Here is a 27,892-nt window from a genome sequence, read left to right as displayed (position 1 = left end):
CTCACCCTCTGGCACCCCGTATCAGAGATCAGGCCCCGGGCACCTCTCTCCCACCCTGGGAGCAGGGTGGGGGTCCCGGGCCTGGCACGCACCTTCCGGTTGCTTGTACTGGTGGTAGAGCACGACGTCGGTGGCATGGTTGAGGCCAGATGTCAGGTTGGTGACAGCCTTGTGCCCAAACTTGTGGATCTTGAAGATGCGGTTGTTGATGTAGGTGACACCGTAGATGTAGTCCTCAAAGATGTCGATGCTGAAAGGATGGCTCAGCCCTGGGGAAGCGAAGAGCGGGCATGTACAGGCAGAGGCAGCACGGCTGGCTGCTCACCGCCTTGGGCAGGGCTGATCAGGGATTTTGGATGGATTTGGTGGGCCTCCCACCCTGTATGAGGGGGACAGTTTTGGGGGAACAGCAGTGCCAGCAGGCTCTGGTCCTGCTGTGGAGCATTTAATGAGGAAAACCCACCCTTGCTGCTGTCTGCTGAGTATCCCTGGCTCAGCGCTGGGGTCTGCCCTGCAGCACGACCCAGGCCGGGGGCCCCAGGAGGCTGGGCTGTGCCGGGACCACACCCCAGGGACATCGCACCCTGGCAGGTCCCTCTCCTCCCTGCTGCTCTGGCGGGTCTTGGGCGCTGCTTACCCTTCTTGTTGTCAATGGCCACAACAGGGTCGGTGCCGTTGAGCCGGATGCTGCCGATGACAGAGAGCTTGGCATCGGCCCAGTACAACCGCTCGTTGTGGTAGTCCACAGCCAGGCCTGAAGGGGTACACACCCAAAGTGAGGTACGGGCCCCCAGCCCACCCCGAGCTCCTCTTGACCAAGTGACCAGGAGAACAGCCCCATCACCACCACTACACACTCCTGCCATGGGGCTCAGGGCTCCCAAGCTGAGCCTCCTCAACACGAGTGGGCTGTACATCCTTCCTGTCAAGGCTTTCGCCACCCCTTGTACCCCTCCTGGCATCCATCTTTATTTACCTGTTGGCCACTGGATGTTGTCCTGCACAAGGGTCTCACGCAGTGTCCCGTCCATAGCAGCCGTCTCGATCTTGGGGTGATTGCCCCAGTCTGACCAGTACATCGTCCTGTGAAGGACACAGGCAGGTCACTCCCGGCAGAAGAGCAAGGAGGGGAAAAGCAGAACAATCCAATGCCCCATTGTCAGAGAAACCCTCCTGCGTTGTCCCCACAGCATCCTAGAGCCACTGATGTGACCCTAATGGGCCAGCTGACTCCACGGCACAGCAACTCAAGCTGACACAGACAGTGGTGCTGGGGCACAGGGAGCTTCCACCACGGACGGGCTTGTTGGTGAGAGGAGCCGGGGTGAGGGCTGGGCAGAAGGAAGGGAGAAAGGGCTCGAGTCTCTCACCCCCTAAGCGGGTCAACTACGATGGCGTGGGGCTCATCAATCATGCCCGAGATCAGCGTCTTGCGATTCTCGCCTTTCATCTGCGCCACCTCAATGACATCCCGCCCTGAGTCTGTCCAGTAGATGTTTCCAGCAACCCAGTCAATGGCAATTCCCCGTGGCATCTTCAGCCCCGAGATCTGTGAAGGGCAGAAAGGAGGGAGAGGTGAGGGCAGAGGGCACCGGCAGCGCAGCCTTGGTGCCTCCCACCATGCCCTTGGCAGAGCTCACATTCAGGTGGGTGACACCGCCGTCAATCTGGCGCCTGTTGCGGTTGGAGGCGGTGGAGGCAGCAGAAGAGGCAGGCAGCTCCCGGTACGAGATCCTGCCTGTGTGCCAGTTGGTCCAGTAGATCTTGTTGCCTTTGACGTAGATGTCCATGGCATCGATGCGCACGTTCTCGTCGCCCTGGAAGGCCGGCTCATAAGCCGAGTTGGGATTGAAGGGGTACATGCTCCGGATCTTGTTGTCGTCTGCGATGTAGAGGATTTGGTGCTCGGAGCCTGCAGAAGAGGAGCTGTTGGCGTGGGCTGGGCCAGCAGCGGGGGGTGAGCCGAGCTCCACCATGGGGCAGAGGATGTGGTCGCTGGGAGCTTGGCACCCCCTTGGGGGCTTGGTCTGCCAGGGAAGGACAGACTGACAGCACCAGCAAAGCCTGGCACCTGCCCTCAGCAGTGCTGGAAGGAAGGGGGGGCAGAGGTACAAGGAGAAGAGGAGGAGCAGGGAGGGAAGAGTGTCTGGGTCCTGCAGCACAGCATGAACAACCACAGGATCTGTGCAAGCCCCTGTTCCCTCCTGACCTTCTGCCTTGCACATGTTGTCCGTCTTCATGAAGTTCTTGGCACAGCTGCAGATGTGGGAGCCCTTGGTGTTGTTGCAAAGCTGGGAGCAGGTCCCAAAGCGCAGGCACTCGTTGACGTCTGAGCAGCAGGAGACAGGAGTCAGGCGGGAGACCAGCAGGGTGCCCCCACTCGTTGGCCCCTCTTCGGGGTCTGGTCTGTGCTACCCAGGGCTCAGAGACCCAGTCTCTCCCCACCATTCCCCATGTTTGTGCCTCAAGGACACCATTTCTGTCGCCCCAGACACTCCACAGATGTGAAGATGCATCTTACCGGCCATATCCAACCACAAACCTGACGGCCCGACCCCCCGCCCTCTCCAACAGCGGCAGGAAGTACCTTGGCAGGAATTCTTGTCTGGCACCTTCTGGAAGCCTCTGCGGCACGTACAGTACGTGGTGGACTGTGACTGAATGCACTGGGCCTCGTCTCCGCACATGGTGGTGTTGGTCATGCAGTCATACGACTTGTGATCTGGGGTGGGACACACCATCAGCACCCATGCCTTCACAGCTTCCCCCGTGTCCACCCTCACCCCCAACCAGTTCCCCACCCACCGTGGGAGCAGGACTCCTCATCGGAGCCATCTCCACAGTCATCAAAGAAGTTGCAGCGGAGGTTGGTGCTGATGCACTTCTTGTTCTCACACAGGAACTCGTTCTTGTCCTGGCTGCAGCTCTTGGGCTTGGCTGTGGGTGACTCTGCGGGAGCACAGGAAGCGGCTGTGATGCTCTGTGTTCCTGGGCACCCAGCCCTGCAGGAGCCTCAAGGTGTGAACAGCACAGGAAGGGACCCAGGATGCCTGCATCCGCCTCCCGATTTTGGGAAGAAGGAGTGGGCAAAGCAAACCCCAACACCCAGGCTAAACCCACGATTGTGCAAGGATCCGCCTGAGGGCAGTGGCAACCCACTGCCCCATCCACGCCGAGTACAGAGCAGTGCCCACAGGCAGCCCCACTCACCACAGTCCTTCTCATCCGTGTTGTCTCCACAGTTGTCAATGCCGTCGCACTGTCGACCGATCCACAGACATACGCGGTCATTCTTGCAGCGGAACGGTCTGTTGGGGGGACACTGGAATTTCACTGCACCAGCAAACAGAAACAAACGGTGACGGTGAAAGGAGACGCCATAGCCAGGCTGTCACACTTGTCACGAGCTGCTGCTCAGCCTCTGCCCGCTCTCCGGGGAGGCCTGTCCCACGAGGGCAAGCGGGCTCCAGAGACTAAAGCAAGAGACTAAAGCAAAGACAATCGCTTGGTTGCTGGCCCAGCTGCAGGAGGGTCAGCGCTCTGCTCTCTCAGCCCCCGCTCCCCACTGCCAGCCCCACGCCTGGCTCAGCACCTCTGCAACTCCGCTCTCTCAACCAGAGCCATCTCCTGACCCCCGGGCCCCACTGGCCAGCCCCAAGAGGACCCATCTAGAGTGGATGTGTGGAACTGCCAGAGGTACCCACAGCCCTCCTGGGTACCCGCAGCGGTGCCCAGCCCCCAGGTATGTCAGCCCTCCCCAGCATGCAGGCGCTCAAGGCAGGCTGCTGCCCTGTGGGCAGATGCGTGCCGGATGCCATGCCATGCCTTGCCAGGAGCAGGGAGAGGCAACGCGGTGTCACTCACAGCACTCCTCAGGGTTTTCATCCGAGTTATCCCCACAGTCATCCTCCCCATCACACTTCCAGGCCAGGGGCTTGCACAGCGTGTTGTTGCACTGGAACTCGTCCAGGGGGCATGTGCGAACTGCAACACCACAGGGCAAGAGAACACGTGTCAGCCCGTGCCGCCTGGCTGCCAAAACGCTGGTCTGGGGCTGCAACTCCAACTTCCAGCACAGCCAGGGGCTCTCCAGGGCTCGGATGTGTGTCTGTGCATGCCCTAGGGCCAGGCGGAGCGGTTATGACACACACACAAGGGAGCACTCCCAACCACAGCGGGGACAGAGGAGACACAGAGGGGAAGAGGGGAAGACAACCGGCCCCGAGGGAGTAACACAGCGCTACTGTTACCCCCAGTGCCGCAGTTCTCCTCATCGGTGCCATCCATGCAGTCTGCATCAGCATCGCAGCGCCAGCGCATGGGGATGCAGTGCCCGTTCTTGCACTGGAACTGGTCAAACTCGCAGCGTGGCGTGCAGTCTTTCTGCAGGGGAAGTGCAAGGGACAGCAGTCAGCAGTCACAGCCTCGGCCATACCAGCCTCCCGTCCCATAACTACACGCAGGATCAGGCTCTCAAGCCCCGCTTGGTGGCGGAGGACCACCGGCAGAGGCACTCTGAGTGGGATGTGTCCCCACTCCCACGCATGGGCAGGGTGAAGGTGCTGGCAGGGAGCCCCTGCCCTCAGTACCATACCTCATCAGAGCCATCCGCACAGTCGTGGTCGCCATCGCACTTCCACCTGCCGGCGATGCAGCGGCCATTGGCACACGAGAACTCGCTCTCCGAGCAGGGCCGGGGTGCTGGGGACAGAGAACACAGGGCGTCCCCCTGAGTGTGGGCTGCAGGCAGGGCTGCGAGGGCAGAAGGTCTCCCTGGCCAACGGCCTGGGGGGGCACAGGTTGACACAGACACTGTGTCTGGGGACACTGTGTCCCCAGTGGCACTGGGGACAGGGTGGGATGCAAGCAGAGCTGGAGCAACTGCCAGAGGGGCACGGCTGATACCACCTCCCAGCCCCCCTCCCATCCCACTCCAGGGCTCCCAGCTCCCTGCAGGGAAATGGGGTTTTCGGGGGGTACTATGGCCACACAGACTTGCTTCTGGCAGATTCCCAGCTGCACATGTCCCCCAGGTCGTTCCCCACTGAAGGCAACACTGGCCCCACAGCTCCCTGCTGCCCACGTCTGCTGCCCCACCAGCAGCTCCGGGCAGGAGGAAGGCAGCGGCGCCCTGGCCAGGACTGGCAGAGCCGGCACACCCGCAGCCCTTGCAGCTCAATGCGACCCGCTGGGGTGGCACCGGCACAGTCGCTGCCAAATCCATCTGCAGGGGGACGGCGCGCGGTGCGGCCTCCTGCCTGCGACAGTTGCCGGGACCCTTCCCCCCCGCGTTGCCCCAGGGAGGCCCCGGGTGTAGGAGGTGTCGCGGCAGCTGGTGGCTCTGGCCGCGGTGCAGAAGCCGACAGGACTGCGGGGAAGAGGGGCACAGTGGGTGTCCGGCCGGAGCAGGAAGGGTCAAGGTGGGGACAGATTTTGGAGCCCAGTATGAGCCATGCATGGGCCCCAGCAGTGGAGGCAGAGGGTCAGACCCTCCCTGACTTCAGCTCCAGTGGAGGGAGATGCTGGTGCTGATGCTCAGTAAATCCACCTGGGTTGTCCAGTCCCGACCCCTCTGCCCTCACCTAGAATTTATTGTCTTCATTTATTTTAGAGACACTGTACACGGAATTAAAAGATTTTGGCAGGAACCTACCTCTGAGCGCCCCATAACGACAGTGTGAAAATGGAGAAAAACATAAGATGAAGTGAAATGGCACAAACTCAAAAACACAACATGAAAATCAACAGAAAAGAAAACAAAGTTGCACCCTAGAGAGCTGCAGGGAGACAGAGGGACGCAGGGTGGGCGCTGCATGGTGGGAAGAGGGTCTGGCTCTGCCCGGGCCGCTGTGGCGGGCAGCAGACCAGACCCCAGTACCGTCCCACGGGCAGCTTGGGCCCCTCCAGAGGGACAGGACCAGGCTGCTGCCTGCAGCTCGTCTGTCTCATCCACACGGACGGTCACGGTCCTCTGCTGCGCAGCGGGGTCAGTGCTGGCGCAGCTCCGCCGACAAGCGGTAACTCATTCAGGGACAGCAACTTGATTGTCTGCCACAGCTTCCAGGGACCAGCCGCCTCCCCGCACACTGGTCCAGGTCCAGGTGTGCGACCCAGGTTCAGGTGTTTCCACAGCCCCCGTCCCAACGGCTCAGTGTGCCCCCACTGCCTTCCCAGGCCACACCGTTTCATAGGGTGCTGCCTGCCAGGCTGGGGCCAAAGCACGGGGCGATGGTCTAAAGCAAAGCTGCTCCACCGTGAGTGGGATGAGGCACCCACGAGCCCCGCAGGGGGGCCTGTGCTGCCTCCTGGGGAGGTCATTGTCCCTCCTCCCTTTTACCTGTCCCACTTGCAGCCTCTCCTCAGAGCAGCCAGCAGCTGAGCCCCGGCTGCGGGACCAGGCTAGCCAGACCCCTGGAGTCCGGCGCACCCTGTGCAGGGGGAGGAGGCTGCTCCCTGGGCTCCCCGGCCACCAGCCCCAGCCAGCCTGATGCTCCCCCCCATAGCTGGGAGAGGGGCTGGGAAGACATGAATTGCTCCCCTCTCCATTGCACAGCTGGCTCCTGGGACAGCAAAGGCTCAAAGGCAGCACGTACTGCAGCTCTCCTCATCTGAGTTGTCCCCGCAATCGTTGTCGTAGTCGCACTGCCAGCGACCTGGCACGCAGCGGTTGTTCTTGCAGCGGAACTGGTAGGGCTCGCAGGTGCGTTCATCTGGAAGGGATGAGACAGGGACAAGCATCAGCACTGCCCCACACAAGGGGAGGGATGGGCACGCCAGCTAGCAGGGCAGGCAGTGCTGCGCGCTCTGCCAGCCTCCCTCCGACCCAGCCTTGCCCACGTGCTTTGGAAAAGGAGCAGCTAAAACTTCCCCCAGCCCCAGGCACACTGGTGAGGTGGAGGGGACAGATGGTACCAAGGCAGCCTGACCCTCGGGGAAGGAGGGGGTCACGAGATGCTCTCTGGGCTCATCTCCCCAGCCCCAGTCCCTGCTCACCGCATTCCTCCTTGGGCTCGTCGGACCCGTCCCCACAGTCGTCCTCCCCATCACACTTCCAGCGTGCCGGGATGCACCTGCCCGAGTCCTTGCACCGGAACTCATCCACACCACATGTCATTTGTGCTGGCAGGGAGAAAAAAGATGACACAGATATGAGATGGGGTTAGAACTGGCCAGGAACATTTTTCTCCACAGGGCTGAAGAACACTTTGTGCCAGCAGCCTGGAGCTGACTGTAGCACCCCTGCTTGGAATAGGGAGGGCAAGATCCCGCCCTTTCAAGCAGCTCTCCGAGGAGAAGTCAGAGAGAGGAGTATCTCAGCGGGACAGATCCACGCAGAGCCACCACCACCACCACCCACTGCCTGCAGCACCTGCAGGGACCCGCCATGCCACGGGCAGAGACACACAGACGTGACTGGCTGAGGGGGAGCTCCCAGTGTGGCCAGAGCCACCCCACCCTCCCTGCGCAGGCTTCTTACTACAGTTGGCAGGTTCATCTGAGCCATCCACACAGTCGTTGTCCCGGTCGCACACCCAGACACGGGGGATGCAGCGCTTGGTGATTGCGCACTGGAACTGGTTGGGGGCACAAGTCACCTCCGCTGCGGGAGGGAGAAGCAGAGTCAGGACAGGCAGCAGGGCAGGCAGGGGTCAGCCAGCCACCACCCCCACAAAGACCACCCCACAGAGCAGAGAGGCATGCAGGTGCTCTGGGCATCACAAGTGTCTGGCCATGCTTGGCGACCACATGCGCCAGAGGGCAGGGGAGCGAAGCCTTGTGGTGGTCCCAGAAGACTTGACCAGCTGCAGTGATACAGGGCAGAAGGCACACGATCCCTCAGCTGCGCAACAGGCTCAGCGCAAATGCATGGCAAATATTGAACTTGCCACTCTGAGGGATTCAAGGATTTAATTTCCACTAGGAAACAGAAGTGTCTGTACGGGCAGCAGGGTGACAGTGCACAGAGGCTCTACCCAGAGCAGAGGTAAGGAGAAAGCCCCATGCCCAGGGGCAGGACCACCCAGAAGCCAGCCTGCAGAGAAGCCAATACCCAAAGACACAGATCTGACACAGCACTGAACTCCTCAGCCCTAACTGTGCATGCTCCCCATCCCTAACACACTTAACAGCTCTCCACTTACGACAGTCCTTCTCATCCTCGCCGTCACCACAGTTGTCCTGACCATTGCAGCGGAAAATGCCAGGGATGCAGCGGTTGGTGTTGGTGCATTTGAACTGGCTGGGCAGACAGACGTGGATATCTGGGAAGGGAGGCAGCACGGTCAAAAGCTGACACGTTGCATCTCTGCTCTGCTGGGATGCTGCAGTCCTGCTGGGGTTTGAGGGTCACAAGCGGAGGTGGAGAACCTACCACAGTTGGCTTCATCTGAGTTGTCCTGGCAGTCATTGTCTCCATCACAGATGAAGGCTGGGTTGGTGCAGATCCCAGTGGAGCACTGGAACTGCCCCGGCCTGCATTTGAACTCAGCTGTGGGATAAGACAGGGTGAAACATTTGCTCTGGGGAACATTTTCAGCGTGAACCTTAACCTCCTGCTTTTCCCCCTCTGGAGTCCTCAGCAGGGACTCAGTAACCTGCACCCAACCCTGGGCTTTGGGGCAGTGAAGGGGCAGCTGGGCTGTGAGAGCAGCAGTTGGCTGTTGTCCTCCATGGGGCAACACCCCACGCAGGGACAGCCTGTTATCCCACTGTTCTCTAAGCCCCGTTAGTGGGGTAACCCTCCTCTCCACCAGAGCTGAGCAGTGAACAGCAGTGCTATCCTGAAGCCAGAGCAGCAGCAGGGCTTTGGGGGGCCAGCTGCCCAAGCAGCACCAGGCTGCTCCAGGCAGCACACAGATGCTGTAGGGCTGTCAAGAGCCAGGCAGCATGGCCAGGGTGCTGGGACACCACTGGCTGTGGTCAGATCCCCTCAGCACTCACGGCAGTCCTCTGGCTCATCCGAACGGTCTCCGCAGTCGTCCTCGGTGTCGCATTTCCACCAGAAAGGGATGCACTTGTCATTCTTGCAGACAAACTGTGACAGAGAGATGAGCTTGTGAGGACGGCTGGGAATGGGGAGGGAGGACCCCAGAAGGCTTTGTCCCGAGAGAACTCTGCCAAGGGCACTGATCTCCATGCTGTCCCTTCCCAGGCAATCCCAGGACACTCTGTGCCCTGACCTGGAGCAAAGCCTTAACCCTAAGCCCACCCCACGCAGCCTCTGGGGTTGGAAGGAGGGAGGGGGGCAGGCAGAAGGTCATTCCAGAGCCAGAGGGTCTGCAGCTCCCCTGGGCATCCCCAAATGACTACAGTCTGTATGTGCTGAGAAGTGCCACAGGAGGGAGGTGTTGCCTTGAGAAGGTGTGCGCACACCAGCGCCCAGATGCACAGCGCGGGCACCAGCAGAGCAGAGAAGCTGGGACTTGGTGAAACCGTGGCAGGAGGGACATGCACAAGAGCACAGGCACACACTTGCCACAGCAGGGGTGTCCACGCAGGCAGAAGCAGGCAGGCTGTTACCTGGCTGGCCGTGCAGTTGGAGACACAGGTTTTTCCATCACCGCCCAAGTAGAAGTTGGTGGGACAAGCACATTTGTGCCCCCCACCTGGCGAGAGGAGGCAGAGGTTGCTGCAGCCGGCATTGTTGGTCTTGCAGGGATGGTTAGGAACTGGGGAGAGCAGGGAGACAACCGTGAGTCAGACCAAGGTGGGGGACCCTCAAGGTGGCACGTGAACCCCCAGCTGCAAGACCCTTCTCGCCACACCCCTCGGTCCTGCACCCCCTGCCCAACCTGGCGTCCCTTTGCACATCGTGCCCAGCCCTGGCCTCCTGCCTAGGGCTGCTCTGCAGTGGCAGGGCCACCCCAGGCCCTCAGCCCCGGCCCTGCAGCTCACCATCAGGCTGGCGGTAGGGGTGGTAGATGTGGATGTCCATGGGGCGATGCAGTGTGCTGATCAGCAGGGTCTTGTTGGCTCCCGTAGTCTTGTGGGCCCGGTTGATGGACTTGGTCTCCCAGTCAGTCCAGTAAATGAAATCCTCAAAGAGGGTGAGTGCAAAGATGTGCGGGATGTCCTGGCTCAGCACTGCAAGGGGGAACAGGCAGCTCAGCAAGGGGCTGCCCCACGCCACCCCTCCCACAGCGCAGCCTTTCTCCAGGTGCAGCTCAGCCAGGGAACAAACTTCTTCCCCTGGTCGGAGGCACAGAGGAGCTGCCAGAGCTGGGGACCGTACCCAGCAGCCCTGGCTCCTGCTCCCACGACTGATCCAAAGCCCACACCCCACAAAGACCTGGCAGTGCCCTGGGAGCCCTGGCGCCCTCACCCGTGTGCCGGTTGGAGCCATCCAGGCTGGCAAACTCGATGTAGTCCTCCCGTGCATCGGCCCAATAGATCCGGCTGTTGATGTAGTCGAGAGTGAGGCCATTAGGCCAAGTTATCTTGGTGTCAACGATGACGCTGCGGTTGGTGCCATCCATGCCGATCTTCCCGATGAGGGAGTGGTCCCCCCAGTCCGTCCAGTATAGGTAACTGGGGATGAAACCGAAGAGCAGAGGGAGGCTGAGCCCAGACCAAGCCACAGCAGCAGCCACACTCTGCCCATTGCATGGCTAAACCAAGGCGGCTGGGCACGTGAATGCAGGGCAGGGAGAAGCAGCCAGGCGTCCTGGAGGGGAGGAGGGAAGGCCTTATCCCATCTCCCAGCCTCCAGGACTATGGCAAGATGGCAGAGGGGCTGCCACCCTCCTCTGCGTAGAGGGCAAGGTCCAGGTCCCCCAGACTCTCACCCATTCTGCACATCCACCACCAGCGCCCGGGGCTCACGCAGGCCAGAGTTCACCAGCACGGTGCGGTAGGCGCCATTCAGCTTTGACACTTCGATGGTGTCACGACCTTTGTCGCACCAGTACAGGTTGCCTCCCACCCAGTCCACGGCCAGGCCATCGGGGTTGCTGAGGCCAGTGCGGTGAAGAACCTGTTTGGGAGAAAACAGAGATGTTGGGGTTGGACAGGGAGAACCAGATCCTGTCCCGGTCCTTCAGGGATGATAACATCCCCCTTCCCTGGCACATCACCCCCACAGATGGTCCTGCCCAGCATCCTTTCCTCACTCCTCTCTTCCCTCAGCCCTCCTTGCCCACTGGTTGGGGGCAGCATGGAGCCCGCTTCTGATTGCAATGGTGCTGCAAAACATCTCTGTAGCAACCTGGGCTGATACCCTGAGCGCAATGACGACCCCACAGCAGGGCTTGTGCCCTCTTCTTCAGTGGCCCTGGTGCCAGTCTGGGACCCTCCAGGCAGCCTCTCTGTGCAGGAGGTGGGTAAGGACCAACTTCCCAGATGGAGGGTGCCCAAAGGACTGCCTCAGTCCCCCACCTGAACATTGCTCCCATTGATGTGCATGCGGCGGATCATGCTGCCCTGCGTGGTGACATCTGTCCAGTAGATCATCTGCTCCCGATAGTCGAAATCCAGAGCCACCGCGTTGTTCAGCCCCTGGGAAGAAGGGAGAAGCGTTGAAACACTCTCACCTGCTAGCACAGGGTCATGGGGGCTTTACAAAGACCAGTAAGTCCCCAGCCTCAACTCCCAGTCCCTGCAGCAAAGAAGTTAAAAGCACCTACAGACAACTGCTGTGCAGCCCCTACCTCATAAAGGTCTGCTACCAAAGAGCTACTGTTTACATGGGACCTCCTGTATACTCATACTGAGACCTGTTGTTTACACAGGATCTACCATCTGCCTGGGAAGCCAAGAGCCCAGACTCCCAGGCAGGCACGTCTCGTGCCCTGCAGGGCCCCTCTCCAACCCCAAAACCCCGGCCATGTGGGGCTGTTGCCCCCTCCTGCTCCCAGCTCCCTCTGCACCTGCTTGAGCAGCGTGTAGTTGGAGCCATCCAGGTTGAGCTTCCTCAGGTAGTACCGGTTGGCAAAGATGAGGAAGGGCTCTTCATCTGCACAGGGAAACCACGAGATGTGTCAGGGAAGCGCCAGTGGGACATGGGCAGATCCCCTGTGGACCTGCCACCCTCCCTGCCCCACTACTTCCCAGCTCTCCTTCACGAGTCAAGTGCAGCTACTTCGCCTTGTGGAGCACCGTGACCGACTCCAATGCCAGCAGCATCCCATGGTCACCAGAAGAGCATCCCTGCCTCCAAGTTCACTTTTGGCTCTCACCTGTGACAGCTTTACAGCTGGTGGGGTTGTCAGGTTTGAGCTTGTAGCCCTCTATGCACAGGCACTTGTAGCTCCCCAGAGTGTTGATGCACTTCTGGCTGCAGGGATAGGTGGTGGAGCACTCGTCGATGTCAATGCATGTCTTCCCATCGTCCTTCAGCCGGAACCCGGGACGGCATCTACACTGCAGGAGGCAACCCGGAGCTGTTAGACATATCCAGGGCCCACACGCTGAGACCTGACAGGCATCACCATGGGACAAGCAGGGTCAAGCGTACACAGCTTGCAGATACAAGAGCAGCACACACAAGCATGGGCCAAAAGTGCCCATGTGTGCATTCTGTGCCCAGCTGGCACAGGACAGAAGCAACCCTCACGCTAAGAGTGTCTGTGGGAGAGGAAGGTAGTGGGGGAGCATTCCTCCCAGCCAAACTTCCCAGCCTGCGGGCCCCTACCTTGTATCCGATCTTGAGGTCCTCGCACTCCTGGGAACAGCCACTCAGCTTCTTGTTGAGACACTCGTTGATGAAGCAGTTGAGCTCATCCGAGCCGTCTGTGCAGTCGTTGTTGTTGTCGCAAAGCAGTGCCTCGGGAATGCACTTCCCATTCTTGCAGAGGAAGAAGGAGTCATTGCACTTGTTCTCTGCAGCGGGGTGGAGAGGAGGCAGCAGGGGTCAGCGTGAGGAAGCCAGGCAGCCCTGCTCCCCAGCCATGGCCCCCGCAGGTACCTGGGCTGGTGCAGCGTGGGTTCTTGGGTGCCTCATCCGAGTGGTCATGGCAGTCGAACTCGCCGTCGCACTCCCACCGCCTGTTGCTGAGGCAGCGGCCATTGGCGCAGCGGAACTCATGGGGGCCACAGGTGGGATATTCTGTGGGAGGGCGGCAGGCTCAGACAGCGCAGCCCACCTTCCCGAGCCAGCTGGGAGCGACAGGGGCACCGCAGCGTCTGGGCTGCGCAGAGGTGTGGCACGGGTGCCCAAACCTCCCTGCAGCTTGCCTTGCGACAGGGCTGCACCGCAGGAGCCAACGAGGCAAACATGGGTGGGTTTTGGATCTCTCCAGGATGCCCTGCAGCAGGGCTAAGGGGCACAGCTCTCCTGTGGCTCTCTGGCACCGAACCCCTCCCGCTCCCTCTCCTTGTTCTCCCTCACCCTGCTCTCACATCAAAAACCCCTTCTGGACAAGAAGGCCCTTCCAGGGTCTTGTCTCAAAGCCCAGGAGACCCAGCGTGGCTGCCAGTGCCAGTGCTACAGGAGATATGGCCCCCGCTATCCCCCCTGGTCCCACAGACACCCACCACACTCTGGGGACTCATCCGAGCCGTCGCCGCAGTCATCATCGTGGTCGCAGACAAAGTGCTTGGGAATGCACTGGCGGTTTCCGCACATGAACTCCCGCTCGTCGCACGTGTTGTTGTACACTGCAGCAAGGCATCACTGTCAGCCCCGTGCCAGACCACATGCTCTCCTGCCTGCCCCCCTAGCCCTTGGTCTTGGAGTGCTAGGGACAGAGCTGAGGCACAGCCCCGTCAGGGCAGGGACTCCCACTCCTTCGCCCCCGGCCCAAGCCCAGGTCTGCGCCCTCATCCTGTGGCTGTGAGCAGCACCCGGGCAACGTGGTGCCTTTGGCTATTGCTCCATGGGACAATGCTCCTCCTCTCCTCACAGACAGGGAAAGACACCCAAACGTCCCTGTGTTCAGGTGTTCTGCAACCACAGCACCACAGTCTCCTCCTGCAAGCCTGGCAGGGAAGCGGCCAGGACGAGGCACCCTGTCTGCTACCGAGAGGGAGGGACCCCGGGGAGTGGGGCTAGCCACCCCAGGCAGCTCTGCCTGCACTACGCTCCACTCCTCTCCAGCCCCTGGCCCTGCCACGCACCCAGCCCGCTGAGGACTCACAGCAGCCAGCAGCGAGGGTCTCATCGGCTCCGTCCGCACAGTCCTTGTCTCCATCACAGAGCCAGCGCTCCGGCACGCACACATAGGTGCCCGGGCACTGGAAGGATCCTGCGCTGCAGGTGGTCAGCCCTGGGGAAGGGAGAAGCAGGAAGGAGGCCAGTCACGCCCATCGCTGAAGAACCGGCACTCTTGGGCTGTGCGCCCCACGTCTCAGGGGGGCCCCCAAGAGACAGAACCCAGCAGAGCAGTGAGGACCACAGCTCAGGAAAGCAAGTGTGGGAGAAGGGATGGGCAGAAACAGGAATACACAGATGTAGCAGCAGCGCCGGCAGGGACTGAGAGGTCAGAGCAGGGGCTGGAGCAGACTCACGGCAGCGGCTGTCCTCATCAGAGCCATCCCCGCAGTCGTCTGCCCCATCACACACCCAGAGCTTGGAGATGCAGCGGTGGTTGTTGCACTCAAACTGCACGGGGTAGCAGAACTTGTCTGGGAGAGAAGAGGAGGGGTCAGACCGAGGGTGATGCCGGGGGAGGGCATGGCAGCAAAGCACAGCCAGGCTGGGCCAGCTGAGCTCCAGGGCTGGAGCCCAGGGTGGTGCTGGGGCTACCGCTCGCCCAGACCCGGCAGGGCCCACATGCCATGCTGACGGCTCTGCAGCTGTAGGATTCCCCGCTCTAGAGCTGGGGAGGTTCGCCAGTTCCTGAGCATCATTTGGGGTTCGCTCAGGGAGGTTGGACGTAACTCAAGTGAGCTGTAACTCACCACCTTCAAAATGACCATTGACACTTGTGTATGTGCTGAGCAAACAAATGCAGAAGGATGTTTGCATTGGTCACAGTTAAAAGCCCAAACTTGTGGAATAAGACTACAGAGGGGGAAGAATCTGGAGTCTGGTCCTTGGTGAAGGGATGCCAGAGAGAGGAGAGTGTCCTGCCTCTCCGCCAACATGCTTGCACTTGCCACCCCAAGCTATCACCCCGGAGTCCCTTGCTCTCCCCACCCTGCCGCTCACTGCAGTGAGTCTCGTCTTCTCCGTTCTCGCAGTCGTCCTCTTTGTCACAGGTCCAGGTCATGGGGATGCACCTTCCGCTTGGGCAGGCGAAGTAATTGGCTGGACACTTGGGTTTCCTCCCACCTGGTTTGTAAAGCAAACATCAGTGAGGGTGGTGGCACAGACACATCCTGCTTCCTCTCAACCCAAAACTGCCCATCTCTGAAGGATTCCTCCCCAAAAGCACTCTGTGATCCTTCATCGATCAGCTCCCTGTAGCACCTCCGTGCAGGAGCTGCTCAGGAGAAGGACAATGCTCCCGGTGTGCAAAGCATCCGCTGCCCAAACAGACCCCAAAGGGGAGCACCTGGCCAGAGGGTCAACATGATGCCCCTGCTCTCACAGGCCCAAGCCCCCTTTCCTCTCCCCACTCTCACCTGGGCAGTTGCGCTCGTCTGAGTAGTCTCCACAATCATTTGCCCCATCGCACGCCCAGCTCGGAGCATAGCAGAGAGAGGTGTGTTCGCACTTCTGGAACGTGGTACCCTTCACCCCCAGCTTGAAATAGCTGCTGCAGTCAGTTGCGGCTGCAATGAACCATACCAGGAGCCCCGAGTGACGAGTTCTGCTCGCCCTTCGGTCCAGCTCCACTCAGCACGAGCCCTCACCCTGCTGCTGACAGCCCTTCCCTCCCCATAGCAGCACTGAGATGACTCTACGCCACGTGTGGCCCGAGCTGCTGGGACCGCATGAAGCACTTCTGACTTGATGGGCTGTCGGGAGGTGAGGTGCTAAGCACGGTGGGGGGGGCTGCAGTGACGGGCGGGGGCTGCTTCCAGCTGGTGGGCTAACCTGGGCTGGCCTCTGCTGACAGGAGGGGAGCCAGGGCCCTTCTCCCTCCCTGATTCAGCACAAATCCCAAAGACTGAAATGAGGTGCAGGGATCCAGGCCCCCACCCACAGGCGCAGAGGGCATGGGCATCTCCAGAGCTACAGCCAGGCAGGGCTGGGGAGGCAGCAGGGAACATGGGACAGCAGCTGGGGCACTCACTGCAGTTCATTTCGTCTGAAGCATCCTCGCAATCGATGAACTGGTTACAGCGGCTTGAATTCCCAATGCAGCTCCCATCTCGGCAGCGAAACTCGGTAGCAGCGCAGCTGGTTTCTGCAAGGGGGAAGCCCCCCCAGCAGATAAGGCTGGGCTGGGGGGACCCAGCATGTACAGCCACGCCATTGACCCCCACTCACGCTGCAGACATGCATGCACGTACATACGCCCACTGCCCCGCACAGCTATGGACCACCTGACCCTGCACTCCCAGCCCTGGTGAGCTGCTGGCCGAGACCTGGTCCCTCTCCAGCTCACGCACTCTGCCTGGCAGCCTGAGCTCATCTCCCGAGCTGGCCTGTTGCTAGCAGGCCTGGACAGGCTCAGGGAAGCTCCTGACCTTCCCCATCGTCTCTGAACCAAGCAGACAGGCTCCTGCAGCCCTGCAGCTCTGAAGGGATGCTGCCCTTGGGGATGCTTGGCTGCCCTTTTCTCGGGAGCATGAGAGCCATGAGCAGCAGCGACACTGTGCCTTGCCATCGCCCTGTGTTCCTCCTGGGTGTCAGACCACTGTTCTCAGGAGGCTCTGGGTTTTGCACGGCCATGCTCGGAGTTCTTTGTCCCAGCTGCCAGGGAGTGAGCTTTACAAAGTGGTCTGTGGCACAAGCAGCACCAGTAGGACTTAGACCTTGACTCTCTGTTAAGCCCTGGCTCCGCTCTGATCCTGTCAAGCTGAAGGTAACACTTTCCCAAAGCCTTTGTCCCTGTCCCAGACAGCTGACTGAGTCCTGGCAAGGGCTGGCTGGGAGCCAGCCAGTCTGCTTACTGTTACATGGCACTTCGTCTGAGTTGTCCCCGCAGTCATCCACGCCATTGCACCAGTAGCGGCTGGCGATGCAGCGCCCGTTCATGCAGTGCAGGTAACCCTTCTTGCACTTGCGGCTGCCTGCGAGGGAGGAGGAGGAGGTGAACGTGAGGGGAGGGCCAGCACTCCCGGGTGTCTCCTCCTCAGGACCGTTCAGCAGGGGAAGAAACTACACATCGCAAGGTTAAGCTTGGCTTTTGCCCAGCAGAGACGCCTCCAGGCAGAGGAGTGAGGGCTGGTGTTAGAGGGAGGGTACTGCAGCACCCACCGGCTCGGCTCAAGGTGACCCACTCTCCAGCCTGCCCCCCAAAACTGGAAAAAGTCTGGAGCCCTTAAATCCCGGCTGGGCCCATCTCTGGGAGGGCAAGAAGGACTGCAAGCTCTTGAGGGACACAAGACGACACACAGGAGTCCTGTCTCCCTTTGCCAAACAGAGCTGACAGCTCGAGCAGGGTGCCTGCATGTGCCAGCGGGTGCGTGTGTGTGTTTGAGCAAAGCAGCAAGAGGAGGAACCTTACTGCAGTAGGACTGCTTCTCATCTGACTTGTCCTTGCAGTGGACCACACCATCGCAGGTCCGGCTGAAGTCAATGCAGTCGCCGTTCCCACACTCAAACTCATCATGCACGTTGCAGGTGGAATTCAGGGCTGGAAGGGCATGGGGAATGTCAGCTCTGCCAGGCTGAGACCAGCCTCTCCTCCTCCCCATCCCCATCAGCTCCCGCTTCCACTTCCCCTCCACCTTTGCAGGTGAAATCCTCCTGCAGAACGCGCTCGCCGCGACAGGAGCAGTTGACGTGTCCTTTGGGCGTGAGCAGGCAGAGATCCTGACAGCCGCCGTTGTTCACCCTGCATGGGGACAGCTCACCTAGAAAAGACACAGAGCAGTCACACCAGGGACAGTCTCAGCAACCCCTTCCCCTTGTCCTCCCTGCTGGGGAGAGGAAAAGTAGGGGTTCCTCCCCAGGCTCTTCAGATGGGGCTATGGGGAACGCATGGGGTTTGGGGCATTCAGTCTCCCCACATCTTGCAAGGAGGAAGTGCTGGAAAGAGCACAAGTAGAGAAAATGCTCTCTCTCTTCGGCCTGCATAGGGTTTGGAGATGGACAGGCCTTGACGTGAGGGTCTGAAGGGGCAATGACAGGCCACGAAGGACAGTGGGATGGGTTCCCCCTTCCTCTGGCCTGCAGTTGGGGTGGAAGAGCAGTGCTGTCTAGCAGAGGTTTGGCAGAGGCAGGGGAGCTGGGGCCCAGGTGAGGCTGCGGGTGACGGGTGGGACTCAGGGCATCCTTACAGCTGTCGGTGTCGTTGGCCACGGCAATGATGCCCATGGGCTGCTGGGGGATGTCAACACGCAGAAGCTTCATGTCAGTGCCCACGTACTTGTTGGCTCGTTGCACAGCCCTGCGCACCCAGTCCGTCCAGAAGATGTAATCACCGTAGACAGCCAGGCCAAAGGGGTGCACGGGCTCTGATTTCAGGATCACCTGCCGGACGTTGGCAAACCATGAGCACGAGGGAACCTGGCTGTGGGATGCAGCCCCCAGCACCACGCCAACTGCAGCCTGTCCCCATGTGCCTGCCCCAGGGGAAGGCCCGACGCCCTGCCGTGCCCCAGGAACAGCTCTGCTTTCCTCTGACAAGGCACCAGCCCTAGTTTTGACACTTGCAGCTCTCTTCCCCCATCTCTGCTGCTAGGACCAGGTCTGGACTCACGTGGCGGTGGGAGCCATCATATTCGCAGCGTTCAATTTTGTCCAGTGTGGCATCAGAGAAGTAGATCTTCTCAGCCTTGTGGTCAATGGCCAGCCCATTGGGCGTCCGTATGTCCTGGTCAATGATGATGAGGACGTTGGCACCGGAGAGGGTGGCACGCATGATGCTTGGGTGTTGCTCATTCCAGTTGGTCCAGAACATCAGGCTGGAAGGGGAGAGACACGCAATGCCTTTGCAACCCCAGCTCTCTGCCACGTACATGTTGGCTCAGCCCACCCCTCTGCTGCTGTGGGGCTTCCAGGGACTTTGGGATGGATGGGACATTGTCCCTGCATAAAAAGGGGTGGGAGGGGCATGAATGAGGCCACTGCAGCCAGCTGGGAAACATGGTACCAGACAGAGAAGGGAATGGGATGGGGTTTCTGTCTTTGCTTTGGGGTGCTGAAGGACATGTGGAGGGTGAGGGGCACAGGGTCCTTCCTCCCTGGGGTCCTATACTCTCTGTGCTGGGAACCAGTGCTTCCTCCCCAGTGGAGGGGTGTCCACCTGGATGCTGGCCCTGGGATCATGTGGACCCTCGGGCGGGCTGACTGGACCACCGACGGCCACTCACTTCTGGCACTCATCCAGCACAAAGGCCCGGGGGTGATCGTCTCCCGACATGGTGATCACTGTCTCCCTCTCGAAAGCCCCCAGGCGGCTCTGGTCCACGGTGTGGCGGGTGATGGTGGAGGTGGTGTAGCTTGTCCAGTACAGCGTGTCCCAGCCACGGTGGTATGCCAGCCCCTCCACTGAGCCCACGTCTGCAGGAGGGGAGCACAGGCAAAGGTTGTGTCCAGCAAGTGCTCCTGCAAGGCTGCCTGGCTCACTCCGCACAGCCAGTGCTGACTGTGACACTTGGACGTGGCTTCTCTGGCAGCCTGAAGTTATTGCTTTTAATTACACCACAAAAAAGTCCCTCAGAGGCTCTGGCTGCTTGCTAACATCACGCCAATGCGGCAGCACCTGAGGGGATGCAGCAGGGCTGGGCCAGTGTCTGTGCTAACGGGCTAGCTGAGACCCCAGGGGCCTCCTGGGCAGACCTCTGCTATCAACCAGGTAACAACACTTCCTTGCAGGAAGGCTCAGTGATGTTCACCTATGATGAAATGAGGACTTGAACTTGGCTTTCAAGCTCGTGCTCTTACCTCCCCTGCGCTCGCCGGGCCTTGCTCTGGGTCCCCCTGTCCCCACAGCAGCGACACCGGGAAGGGAAGGGTCTCCCTCCGTCAGGGGAGAGCTGGGGCCCAGAGGCACAAAGTGACAAGACGAAGGCTCATGGCTGACCGGGGATACCTTCCCTCCAGCTCCCAGGCCAGGAACTTGAACTGTACACCCATCCTTCCTCCCTCATTAATGATCAGCAAAAGGTTTAATGAACTGGCTATGAGAGATGGGCCCTGCTCTCCTGATCTCAGTGATAACAGCTATCCCAAGTGCCAAATGTAAACACACTCATTAGCAAGCACATCCATAACCCTTGCTGGGGGTGCTCCCTAGTGACGCAGAGCAACAGACACGGTCTTTTCAACTGCTGTAGGAGCCAATAAAACCAACCAAGTGCAAACCAAAGGCTGGAGGTGAAGACAGGGCCAGGCGTGGCAAGGTTTGCTCAGGCTCAACGGTCTGTCTTGGAAGTCAAATGCAAACACAGAGCAGACACCAAGTTTGCTGCAGTGCCTTGCTTCTAGAGCAATGCATACCCATGTGCACGCCTGAGCCTTGTGATACACTCTCCTCGCCAGAACAAGCTCTGCAGACTGCTCCTGACACTTGCATCCTCTACCACAGGCTGCTGCCTCTTCCAGAGGCTCCAGTAGAAAGCTCACAGCTGAACCCTTAACAGCTGCCACTCAAAAAGTCTCTCGAAAACACCAAAAAAGTTAACTGAGAAAAGGAAGAAAAGTCCTTGGGTGAGGAAGGAGGGAGTTCAGGAAGAGGTGGCAGAGGACAACAGAAAAGAGGAGTCTGAGGGCAGATGCACATGGAGAGAACCCTGTGACACTCACTCTCCACGATGGTCTTGCGCCCTGTACCGTCATCATTGATCTGCTGGATGTTGCCAAAGTGGATGTCGCTGTAGAATATGCGGTTACTGCCCTTGGAGCCATAGCGGTAGTCAAAGGCCAGGGCAATGACGTTCTTCATGTGCTCCGCGTCCTCAAAGGGCTTGATGGGGGCATTGAGGTTGTTCTCGTCCGACAGGTGGATGCTCTTGAGGATGGTGCGCTCCGAATACAGCAGGTAGCCGTCGTAGTCCCGGCAGCTCACCCCATCGTCGGACAGCATGCCGTGGGCGCAGGCGCATGTCCTCTGCCCGTTGCCCCGGAACAGGCAGAGCTGCTGGCAGCCCCCGTTGCTCTGGGCGCAGATGTTGGTGCCTGGGGAGGAAAGGGGAGATTGCTTGAGGAACTGGGCAGGCTCCGCGTAGAAGGAAAAAAGCAGCCTCTCGGCCACTTTTCACCTCTCCCCACTCCCGGAGGAAGCGGGTGAAGAAATGGGCTCAGCCCACATCGCGACACGGTTCTTTGATGCGGACACAGTGGCCCGTTTGTTTCCATCCCCCTCCCTGCATCTGCCTGCCGTGGGAGCCCAGCGCAGGCAGCCGTCAGCGCTCAGGAGCACTGCACGAGAGGCTGACACCCCGCTCCTGGACGCACCTTTCTGCCTGGCCCGGTTGAAGACTTTGATGTCCTTGAGCTGCACACCAATCCCTGTCCGCAGGGAGACCGACTCGGTGGCATTGTCCTTGTTGCCTCTTTTGATGGAACCATTCGCGTGAGTCCTAGGAAAGGACAGAGTCACCAAGCAACCGATGCAGGGCCCATCCCAGCAGCACCCTGCAGCAGGACCCAGCTCCGCCACCTTCCCCGTAGCACCTGCCAGCCCTCCCCACCTTCCTGCACAGCTGGTGCCCGGGCCACCCCCAGCACTGCTGGACCCCTTGGCCACGGTACCTATCGCTCCAGTAAATGTACTCCTCAAAGACCGACACTGAGAACATGTCCATGTTGTTGCTGGACAGGACAACCTCTCGGTTTTCGCCTGTCTCCAGGTCGATTCGTTCAATCTTGTCTGTCCGGGCATCACACCAGTACAGCTTCCCGTCCTGAGGCAATGAGAAAGCATCCCAGTCAGCAATGGAGCAGCACACCAGGATGGCACTAAGGCACTCCACACCTCCCACCACATCCAGTAGAAGGTCCCAGGGTTCAGAAAACGACCACCCTGGGCAACCCTCCCTGCACTGGAGAGGAGACTCCAGGGCCCCGGGGAGGGTAGCCATGTCCACAGAGGCCCCACCAGCAGGGGCACAGCTGCAGGGACCCTTGGCACCGGCATGCTCCCTTTCCAGGTCCCAGGGCAGCACCGTCCTCCCAGGTGGCCTCTGTACCTCGTAGTCGACAGATATCCCGTTGGGCCAACTGATGCTGACATTCACCAGCACCATCCGCTCGGTCCCGTCCAGGCGTGACCGTTCGATGCGGGGGTACTGCCCCCACTCCGTCCAGAACAGATACCTGCAGAGGACAGCAGGGACATGACCATGGGGCTGGCCAGAAGCAGCATCATTGGGCCTTTTGGCCATCAGAGCAAAGGACAAACATCTCTCCCCCTCAGTCCAGACCCCTGGTGATCTGCCAGCCTCCTGGCTGCCGCGTGCTTGTAGACCACGCTGCAGCTGGGGAAAGGAGTGCTGCATCCTGGCCTGCCTCCAAAGCCGCGTGGCCAGCAGGGCGAGGGAGAGGGTTCTGCCCCTCCGCCCCGCTCTGGGGAGACTCCCCTGCAGTGCTGCGTCCAGCTCTGGAGCCCTCGGCACAGGAGAGACATGGACCTGCTGGAGCGGGGCCAGAGGAGGTCCCAGCAACGCTCCGAGGGCTGGAACAGCTCTGCTGGGAGGACAGGCTGGGAGAGCTGGGGGGGCTCAGCCTGGAGCAGAGAAGGCTCCGGGGAGACCTTACTGCAGCTGCCAGGACTTAAAGGGGGCTTAGAAGAAAGATGGGGACAGACTTTTTAGCAGGGCCTGTAGCGATAGGACAAGGGGTAATGGTTTTAAACTAAAAGAGGGGAGATTTAGACTAGGCATAAGGAAGAAATTTCACCACAATGAGGGTGGTGAAACCCTGGCCCAGGTTGCCCAGAGAGGTGGGAGATGCCCCATCCCTGGAAACATCCCAGGTCAGGCTGGACGAAGCTCTGAGCAACCTGATCTGGCTGAAGACGTCCCTGCTCATGGCAGGGGGGTTGGACTAGACGGCCTTGAAAGGTCCCTTCCCACCCAAACCATTCTATGATTCTGTGATTCTAGGCATTGCGGCTGGATACAGCCCAGAAACCAGCCTGTGTGCCAGGCATGTAAGGTACTGCTCTCCCTCCTTCCCTGGATCCAAACAGCTCTCCTCTCCCTGTGACTCCAAAGTTGGAGCCACTGTGGGGAGGCTCCACTTGGAATTTTTGAGGTGCTGGCACCCACGAAGTCACAGGGAGCTACCAGAAAGTTCAGCCCATCAGTGAAAGGGCAGTCAAACCCAGCTGCTTTGAACACCGGGAGCTCGTCCCTTGGCGTGGCAGGAGACCTGCGAGTCTTTCTCCACTGCCTCCAAACTGCATGGCTCCGCGGGAGGGTGCTGGGGGCCTCTGGAATGTGCCCACCCCGCAGCTGATGGCCTCTCTACACAGCTTTGTACGGTGTCTCACCCCTTCTCTGGATGGACCGTGATGGCCCGTGGCTTGTCCAGCCCCTGCGAGATGACCACGTAGCGGAAGGACCCGTTCAGCCTGGCCACCTCGATGACATCAAAGCCCTGGTCCGTCCAGTAGATGTTTCCTGCAGAGAGGGGACTGTGAACACCCCCGCAAGCCCTGCTCCCTGACTGCCCACCCGTTCCACCCTGCTCCAGAGCCCCGTCTCACCGGCGATCCAGTCCACAGCGATGCCCTCCACACGGCCAATGCCATTGGTGACCACGTCCTCCCGCCATGTCTGATCCCGCTTGGCCCTGCTAATGGTGCTCAGACCCATGTCCACCCAGTAAATGGTGTCGTTCTCTGCAAGGGGCCAGGCAGGAGAGTGGGTGTCAGGGACCACCTCTGGGTCACCTCAAGGGTGTCACAGACCTGAGCTGAGCCACACCCCAAGGCCCCGGCGTAGGGACCCGAGACCCTCCCTCACCCGGAGCTGCTGAGGGGAGATGTTTTAGGGCAGAGCGCTGCCAAAAGAGGGTCTGGTGATGGTCCCCCTCATGCTCCCCCTCCCTGACCTCTCCAGCCCTGTTGTCCTGCTCCCAGCCTCTGCATCACCTGCGTGGAAGTCGATCCCCACAGCCAGGGAGGTCCCTGACACAGGCACAAGAGCATCCGACTTGTCGTTGGGGTCCAGGGGAATGCCGCGGATGCCCTCGTGGACCGAATACAGGAGGAAGGAGCCAACACCTGCGAGACAGATTCAAGGACAGTCAGTGCATCCCACAAACCACACGCTGTCCCTCCAACTGACAGCCACAACTCATGAAAAACTGTGACAGCAGCTGTGTGGAGGAGCACAAGCCTGGCAGGGCTGGTGGGAGGGCTCAATCCTGCCATGACAGCAGCACCACGAGTCCCCAGCCCAGGCAGATGGGGGCAGGCAGGACAGGGTTGAACCGTGCTGGCTGGACCTGCTGGCAGGCTGTGTGGCTGCCTGAAGCATCCCCACACAGGCAGTCTCTGCGCCCACCTCTCGGCTGACTCCACGGCTGACGCATGCGAGACGTGGGCTGGCAGCGCGAGCAGCAACTCCGCAAGCGGTTGGGGAGGCAGGGGAGGCAGTCCTGCTGGACACCAAGTGCCTGATTCTGCCCACGGTGCTGCAGTCAGGGTGACATGTTTGCATGGGCAGCATGCAAGTGGCACGCATGAAAGCTTTGCAGCACTGTGGTTTCTCACAGAGGGAGGGATGACCCTGCTTCACTTGGGTCCCCGTGTGAGAGGGGACTAACCAAGGATAAACCGTAAGGAGGAAAAAACTCCATAATCAGTATGGGATGGCTTTCACTGCCACACTTGGCAGAGGAAGGAACGGCAAACCTCATTGAAAGAAGGCAGGGAACAACCCACTCTAAACATTGCACTGACAATAATCAGGAATGAGGTTTCTGAAGGCTGGGGCAGGAACCCAGGGAACAGCCGCAAGGCCCTTCGCTGCTCAGCTGTGAAGGGGCTGCGTTCCAGCTGGCCCTGCCTGGACCTCCCTGGAGGCTGCAAGCCCCGGAGTAGCCTGTTCAAGGGGTCCTGACCCGTGCCAGGGCACAGGGGAGGAACGAGCAAGGCCTCTTTCCAGAGCTGCTTCCACCCCCAAGTGCTGGAAGCAGCTCTGCGCCGCATCTGGGTCAGAGCAACACTTGTTATTCAGTCCCTACCCTGACCCAGATGGTGCAGCAGCTCTGCCAGCCCCCTCCAAAAACACCAAGAACATTTTGCACACAAACAGCCTTTGAGATGCCCTGGCAGTGACTGGGGAGCAGGGGGGCTCATCCCTCCCGGGGCAGCCAGTGGCAAATTGGGTAGGGACTGGGGATTTACAGAGCAGATGCTGTGCCAGCTGCGCAGCCCCGTGCCCGGTGACTGCAGCGAGCCGATGACCCAAACCCGCTGCTGGCAGCAAGGGTTTCACCTCCCCTTTGAGGGCTCCCACCACGCAGTTCGGCTCCCCTCCCACTGCTAAACCCAGGTCCCTCAGTGTGCGGGCAGTGCCCCCACGCCGCCCACGCTTGTCACCGCCAGCCCCTCGCACACACAGCCCACACGAGTGTCTCGCTGCGGCCCGAGCCCACAGCCCCTCCTGAACCCCACCGGCCCTCCTCCGGCTCCCAGCGTCCCTCCACAGCGCTGCTGGGTGCAGGGAGGCACAGGGCAGTCAGGAGGAGCCCACACACAGCCGGAGCGAGTTGTTACCGGACCCCACGCGCCATGCCGGCAGACACGCCTTGCTCGGCACGCTCACCTTCACAGGATTGCTGTCCACTCTTCAGGCTGTAGCCCGCAGTGCACATGCAGGACCGAGAGGTCTCAGAAGTGGGGAGACAGAGCTGCGAGCAGTCACCATTATTTAGGCTGCAGGGGTTGGTTCCAGCTGCCGCAGAGAGAGGAGCGGAGTGAGGGGCAGCGGGGGCCAGGGCACACCCGCTGGGTGTGCGGGCACCAGGGGAGATGCTGGGGCCAGCGCCGCCCGGGGCAGCCGCACGAGGGGCGGGTGCTTTGTGGCGCGAGGGCAAGGGCCAGCCTTGAGCCAGCAAGAAGTGATGGGGTCAGCCAGCTGCCCGGCCAGACTCCGGGCCTGCTGGCAACCTGGGGGAGCAGACAAGCAGGGTCTCTGCCCCAGGACCACGCGCTCACCTTGCTGGATGCTCTCGTCGTACACCTTCATGTGCATCACCAGCGTGGTGCTGTTGCGTAGCACTGTCACGTCCATCCCGTCCTTCTTGTTGCAGGTGCCCATCCTCTCGGAGGCCTGGTCAGCCCACCACAGCTTGTTACCTGGGAGGAGAAGGCAGGAACATGGAGCAGCTCTCCCCATCCCCTCCCACCCCAGCAGCAAAGAGTGGCGGCTCCACACAGATTTACGTGCAATGGCCTGGAAAAAGGGGCCTGAGCTCAGCCTTTGGTGGAGAAGCATCCCCTCCACAGCTGCTAAAGGTGGCAATGAGCAGTCTGTACTTGGGCAGGGCCAGGAGAAAGGGAAAGGGCTTCACAGACTGCCCCCATCACCCTGCCTTCTCTCACCCATGATGGCCAGGGCGGTCGCCTTGCTCAGCTGACTCTTCACAGACTCGATGACCTCCAGGTTGCTGCCATCCAGGTTGCATCTGTTGATGGTGCCATTACCAGAGCTGATCCAGTACAGCTTGCTCTCTGGGTAGTCAATGGCCAGGCCTAGAAAGCAAGGGACCATCAGTATCCAGGCAGCACACAGGGACCATCACCACGTGGGAGGTGGGATGGGACCATCAGAGCAGATCGCGTGATGAAGAGAATGGGCACACGAGGTCAGGGTGACCCAGCACAAGCCAGCTGCCAGCCCCTTGGGGAGCCAGAGTGCGGGCTTGAGGCTTTTAAGGCCAGCAAGGGTGCTGCAAAGCGGGATGGTACTGGGAGGCGCGGGAGGGTCCGTACCAACAGGCCCTTTCTGGTTGGTGAAGAGGAGAGTGCGGTTGCTGCCGTCCATGTTGGCCATGCTGATGTTGTCCCCGTCTGTCCAGTAGAGCTTCCTGCACCAGTGAGAGAACGCTGAGCACGGCGGGTCCAACAGCCACGCGGAGATGGCCCACGCGCAGCTCTGCTGCCCTCCCAGTCCACCCCGGCTCCGCCTGCAGCCTGCTCTCCAGGCTCCTCTCCAGCCTGCTCTCCAGGCTGAGACCAGCCCTGTGCTGGCCCCTCTTGCTGCGCAGCCTGGGCAGCCCAACAGCCTCATTGCCTCCAGTGCCGAGACCCAGGAGGGGGTTTGGTGTGTCCAAGCTCTCGCGCAGCCCTGCCCAGCAAAGCCCCGTGCACGCCCAGACTGACACATGCTCATGGATGCACACTTATCTGCAGCCTGTTCTCCTTCACGTGCACACGTGCACGTATGGAAACACAGCCCGCTCCTTTGCATGCGCCAACAGGCACACACCCGCTGAGCTGTGGGCCCTGTCTCCTCTTCCACACCTCCCACACGCAGACACGTATGGAGAGCAACCTGTTCTCTCCTCCATCGCGCACGTGCACCATCACATGCACACACACGCGTGCCTGCACATACACCTTCTCCTCCTTCGATGCTCCCGGCCTGACCACAAGCCCGCTGGCACCGCATCCCACCAGAGACTTACCCCCGGAGGGGGTGAACCACCAGGCAGTGAGGCTTGTCCAGCCCCTGGATCACTGCGTTCTTGAAGGAGCCATCCAGCCGGGCCACATTGATCTGCTTCTTGTTGGCATCGTAGCTGGTCCAGAAGAGGTTTCTGGAAACCCAATCCACAGAGAGGCCATGAGCGTTGGGCAGGTCTGAAAGGCAACGGAGAAGGAAGACTTGTTAATTGTGAGAATGGGGCTAGGATGATGCTCAGATGAAGAAGAAGGGCTGATCTCGTGTAGCTGGGAGGGCTGGTGGCTCTGCCCCGCTCTGGGACCTGACAGGAGCAGCT

General features: G+C 60.4%; 1 protein-coding gene across 1 annotated transcript in view; it reads right to left on the bottom strand.

Moving 5' to 3' along the window:
- The window catches only part of LRP1 (LDL receptor related protein 1), a gene marked incomplete at its 5' end in the record, with an annotated part of 91,305 nt that overhangs the window by 5,117 nt on the left and 58,296 nt on the right, over window positions 1–27,892 (bottom strand). Inside the window, 51 exons of the mRNA XM_082011773.1 lie at window positions 93–269; window positions 638–754; window positions 977–1,083; window positions 1,371–1,549; window positions 1,641–1,912; window positions 2,210–2,329; window positions 2,588–2,722; window positions 2,806–2,949; window positions 3,211–3,333; window positions 3,865–3,984; window positions 4,251–4,383; window positions 4,595–4,701; window positions 6,594–6,710; window positions 6,994–7,119; window positions 7,478–7,600; window positions 8,142–8,261; window positions 8,372–8,488; window positions 8,941–9,034; window positions 9,520–9,668; window positions 9,895–10,083; window positions 10,322–10,527; window positions 10,785–10,972; window positions 11,374–11,493; window positions 11,865–11,950; window positions 12,174–12,357; window positions 12,629–12,816; window positions 12,902–13,042; window positions 13,471–13,593; window positions 14,073–14,201; window positions 14,443–14,559; window positions 15,074–15,208; window positions 15,502–15,651; window positions 16,116–16,229; window positions 16,939–17,058; window positions 17,496–17,624; window positions 17,719–17,844; window positions 18,271–18,463; window positions 18,693–18,897; window positions 19,306–19,495; window positions 20,741–21,112; window positions 21,392–21,516; window positions 21,689–21,840; window positions 22,126–22,252; window positions 23,430–23,559; window positions 23,646–23,780; window positions 24,033–24,164; window positions 25,714–25,842; window positions 26,106–26,246; window positions 26,493–26,642; window positions 26,883–26,977; window positions 27,578–27,752. Of these exons, the coding sequence (XP_081867899.1) occupies window positions 93–269; window positions 638–754; window positions 977–1,083; window positions 1,371–1,549; window positions 1,641–1,912; window positions 2,210–2,329; window positions 2,588–2,722; window positions 2,806–2,949; window positions 3,211–3,333; window positions 3,865–3,984; window positions 4,251–4,383; window positions 4,595–4,701; window positions 6,594–6,710; window positions 6,994–7,119; window positions 7,478–7,600; window positions 8,142–8,261; window positions 8,372–8,488; window positions 8,941–9,034; window positions 9,520–9,668; window positions 9,895–10,083; window positions 10,322–10,527; window positions 10,785–10,972; window positions 11,374–11,493; window positions 11,865–11,950; window positions 12,174–12,357; window positions 12,629–12,816; window positions 12,902–13,042; window positions 13,471–13,593; window positions 14,073–14,201; window positions 14,443–14,559; window positions 15,074–15,208; window positions 15,502–15,651; window positions 16,116–16,229; window positions 16,939–17,058; window positions 17,496–17,624; window positions 17,719–17,844; window positions 18,271–18,463; window positions 18,693–18,897; window positions 19,306–19,495; window positions 20,741–21,112; window positions 21,392–21,516; window positions 21,689–21,840; window positions 22,126–22,252; window positions 23,430–23,559; window positions 23,646–23,780; window positions 24,033–24,164; window positions 25,714–25,842; window positions 26,106–26,246; window positions 26,493–26,642; window positions 26,883–26,977; window positions 27,578–27,752 (7,476 nt within the window). The remainder of the gene's footprint in view (window positions 1–92; window positions 270–637; window positions 755–976; window positions 1,084–1,370; window positions 1,550–1,640; window positions 1,913–2,209; window positions 2,330–2,587; window positions 2,723–2,805; window positions 2,950–3,210; window positions 3,334–3,864; window positions 3,985–4,250; window positions 4,384–4,594; window positions 4,702–6,593; window positions 6,711–6,993; window positions 7,120–7,477; window positions 7,601–8,141; window positions 8,262–8,371; window positions 8,489–8,940; window positions 9,035–9,519; window positions 9,669–9,894; window positions 10,084–10,321; window positions 10,528–10,784; window positions 10,973–11,373; window positions 11,494–11,864; window positions 11,951–12,173; window positions 12,358–12,628; window positions 12,817–12,901; window positions 13,043–13,470; window positions 13,594–14,072; window positions 14,202–14,442; window positions 14,560–15,073; window positions 15,209–15,501; window positions 15,652–16,115; window positions 16,230–16,938; window positions 17,059–17,495; window positions 17,625–17,718; window positions 17,845–18,270; window positions 18,464–18,692; window positions 18,898–19,305; window positions 19,496–20,740; window positions 21,113–21,391; window positions 21,517–21,688; window positions 21,841–22,125; window positions 22,253–23,429; window positions 23,560–23,645; window positions 23,781–24,032; window positions 24,165–25,713; window positions 25,843–26,105; window positions 26,247–26,492; window positions 26,643–26,882; window positions 26,978–27,577; window positions 27,753–27,892) is intronic.

The sequence above is a fragment of the Phaethon aethereus genome (assembly GCF_964289735.1).
Source record: "Phaethon aethereus genome assembly, chromosome: 29".
NCBI lineage: Eukaryota > Metazoa > Chordata > Aves > Phaethontiformes > Phaethontidae > Phaethon > Phaethon aethereus.
The sequence above is the reverse complement of the archived record's forward strand: the minus strand, read 5'-3'. Positions and strand labels throughout refer to the sequence as shown.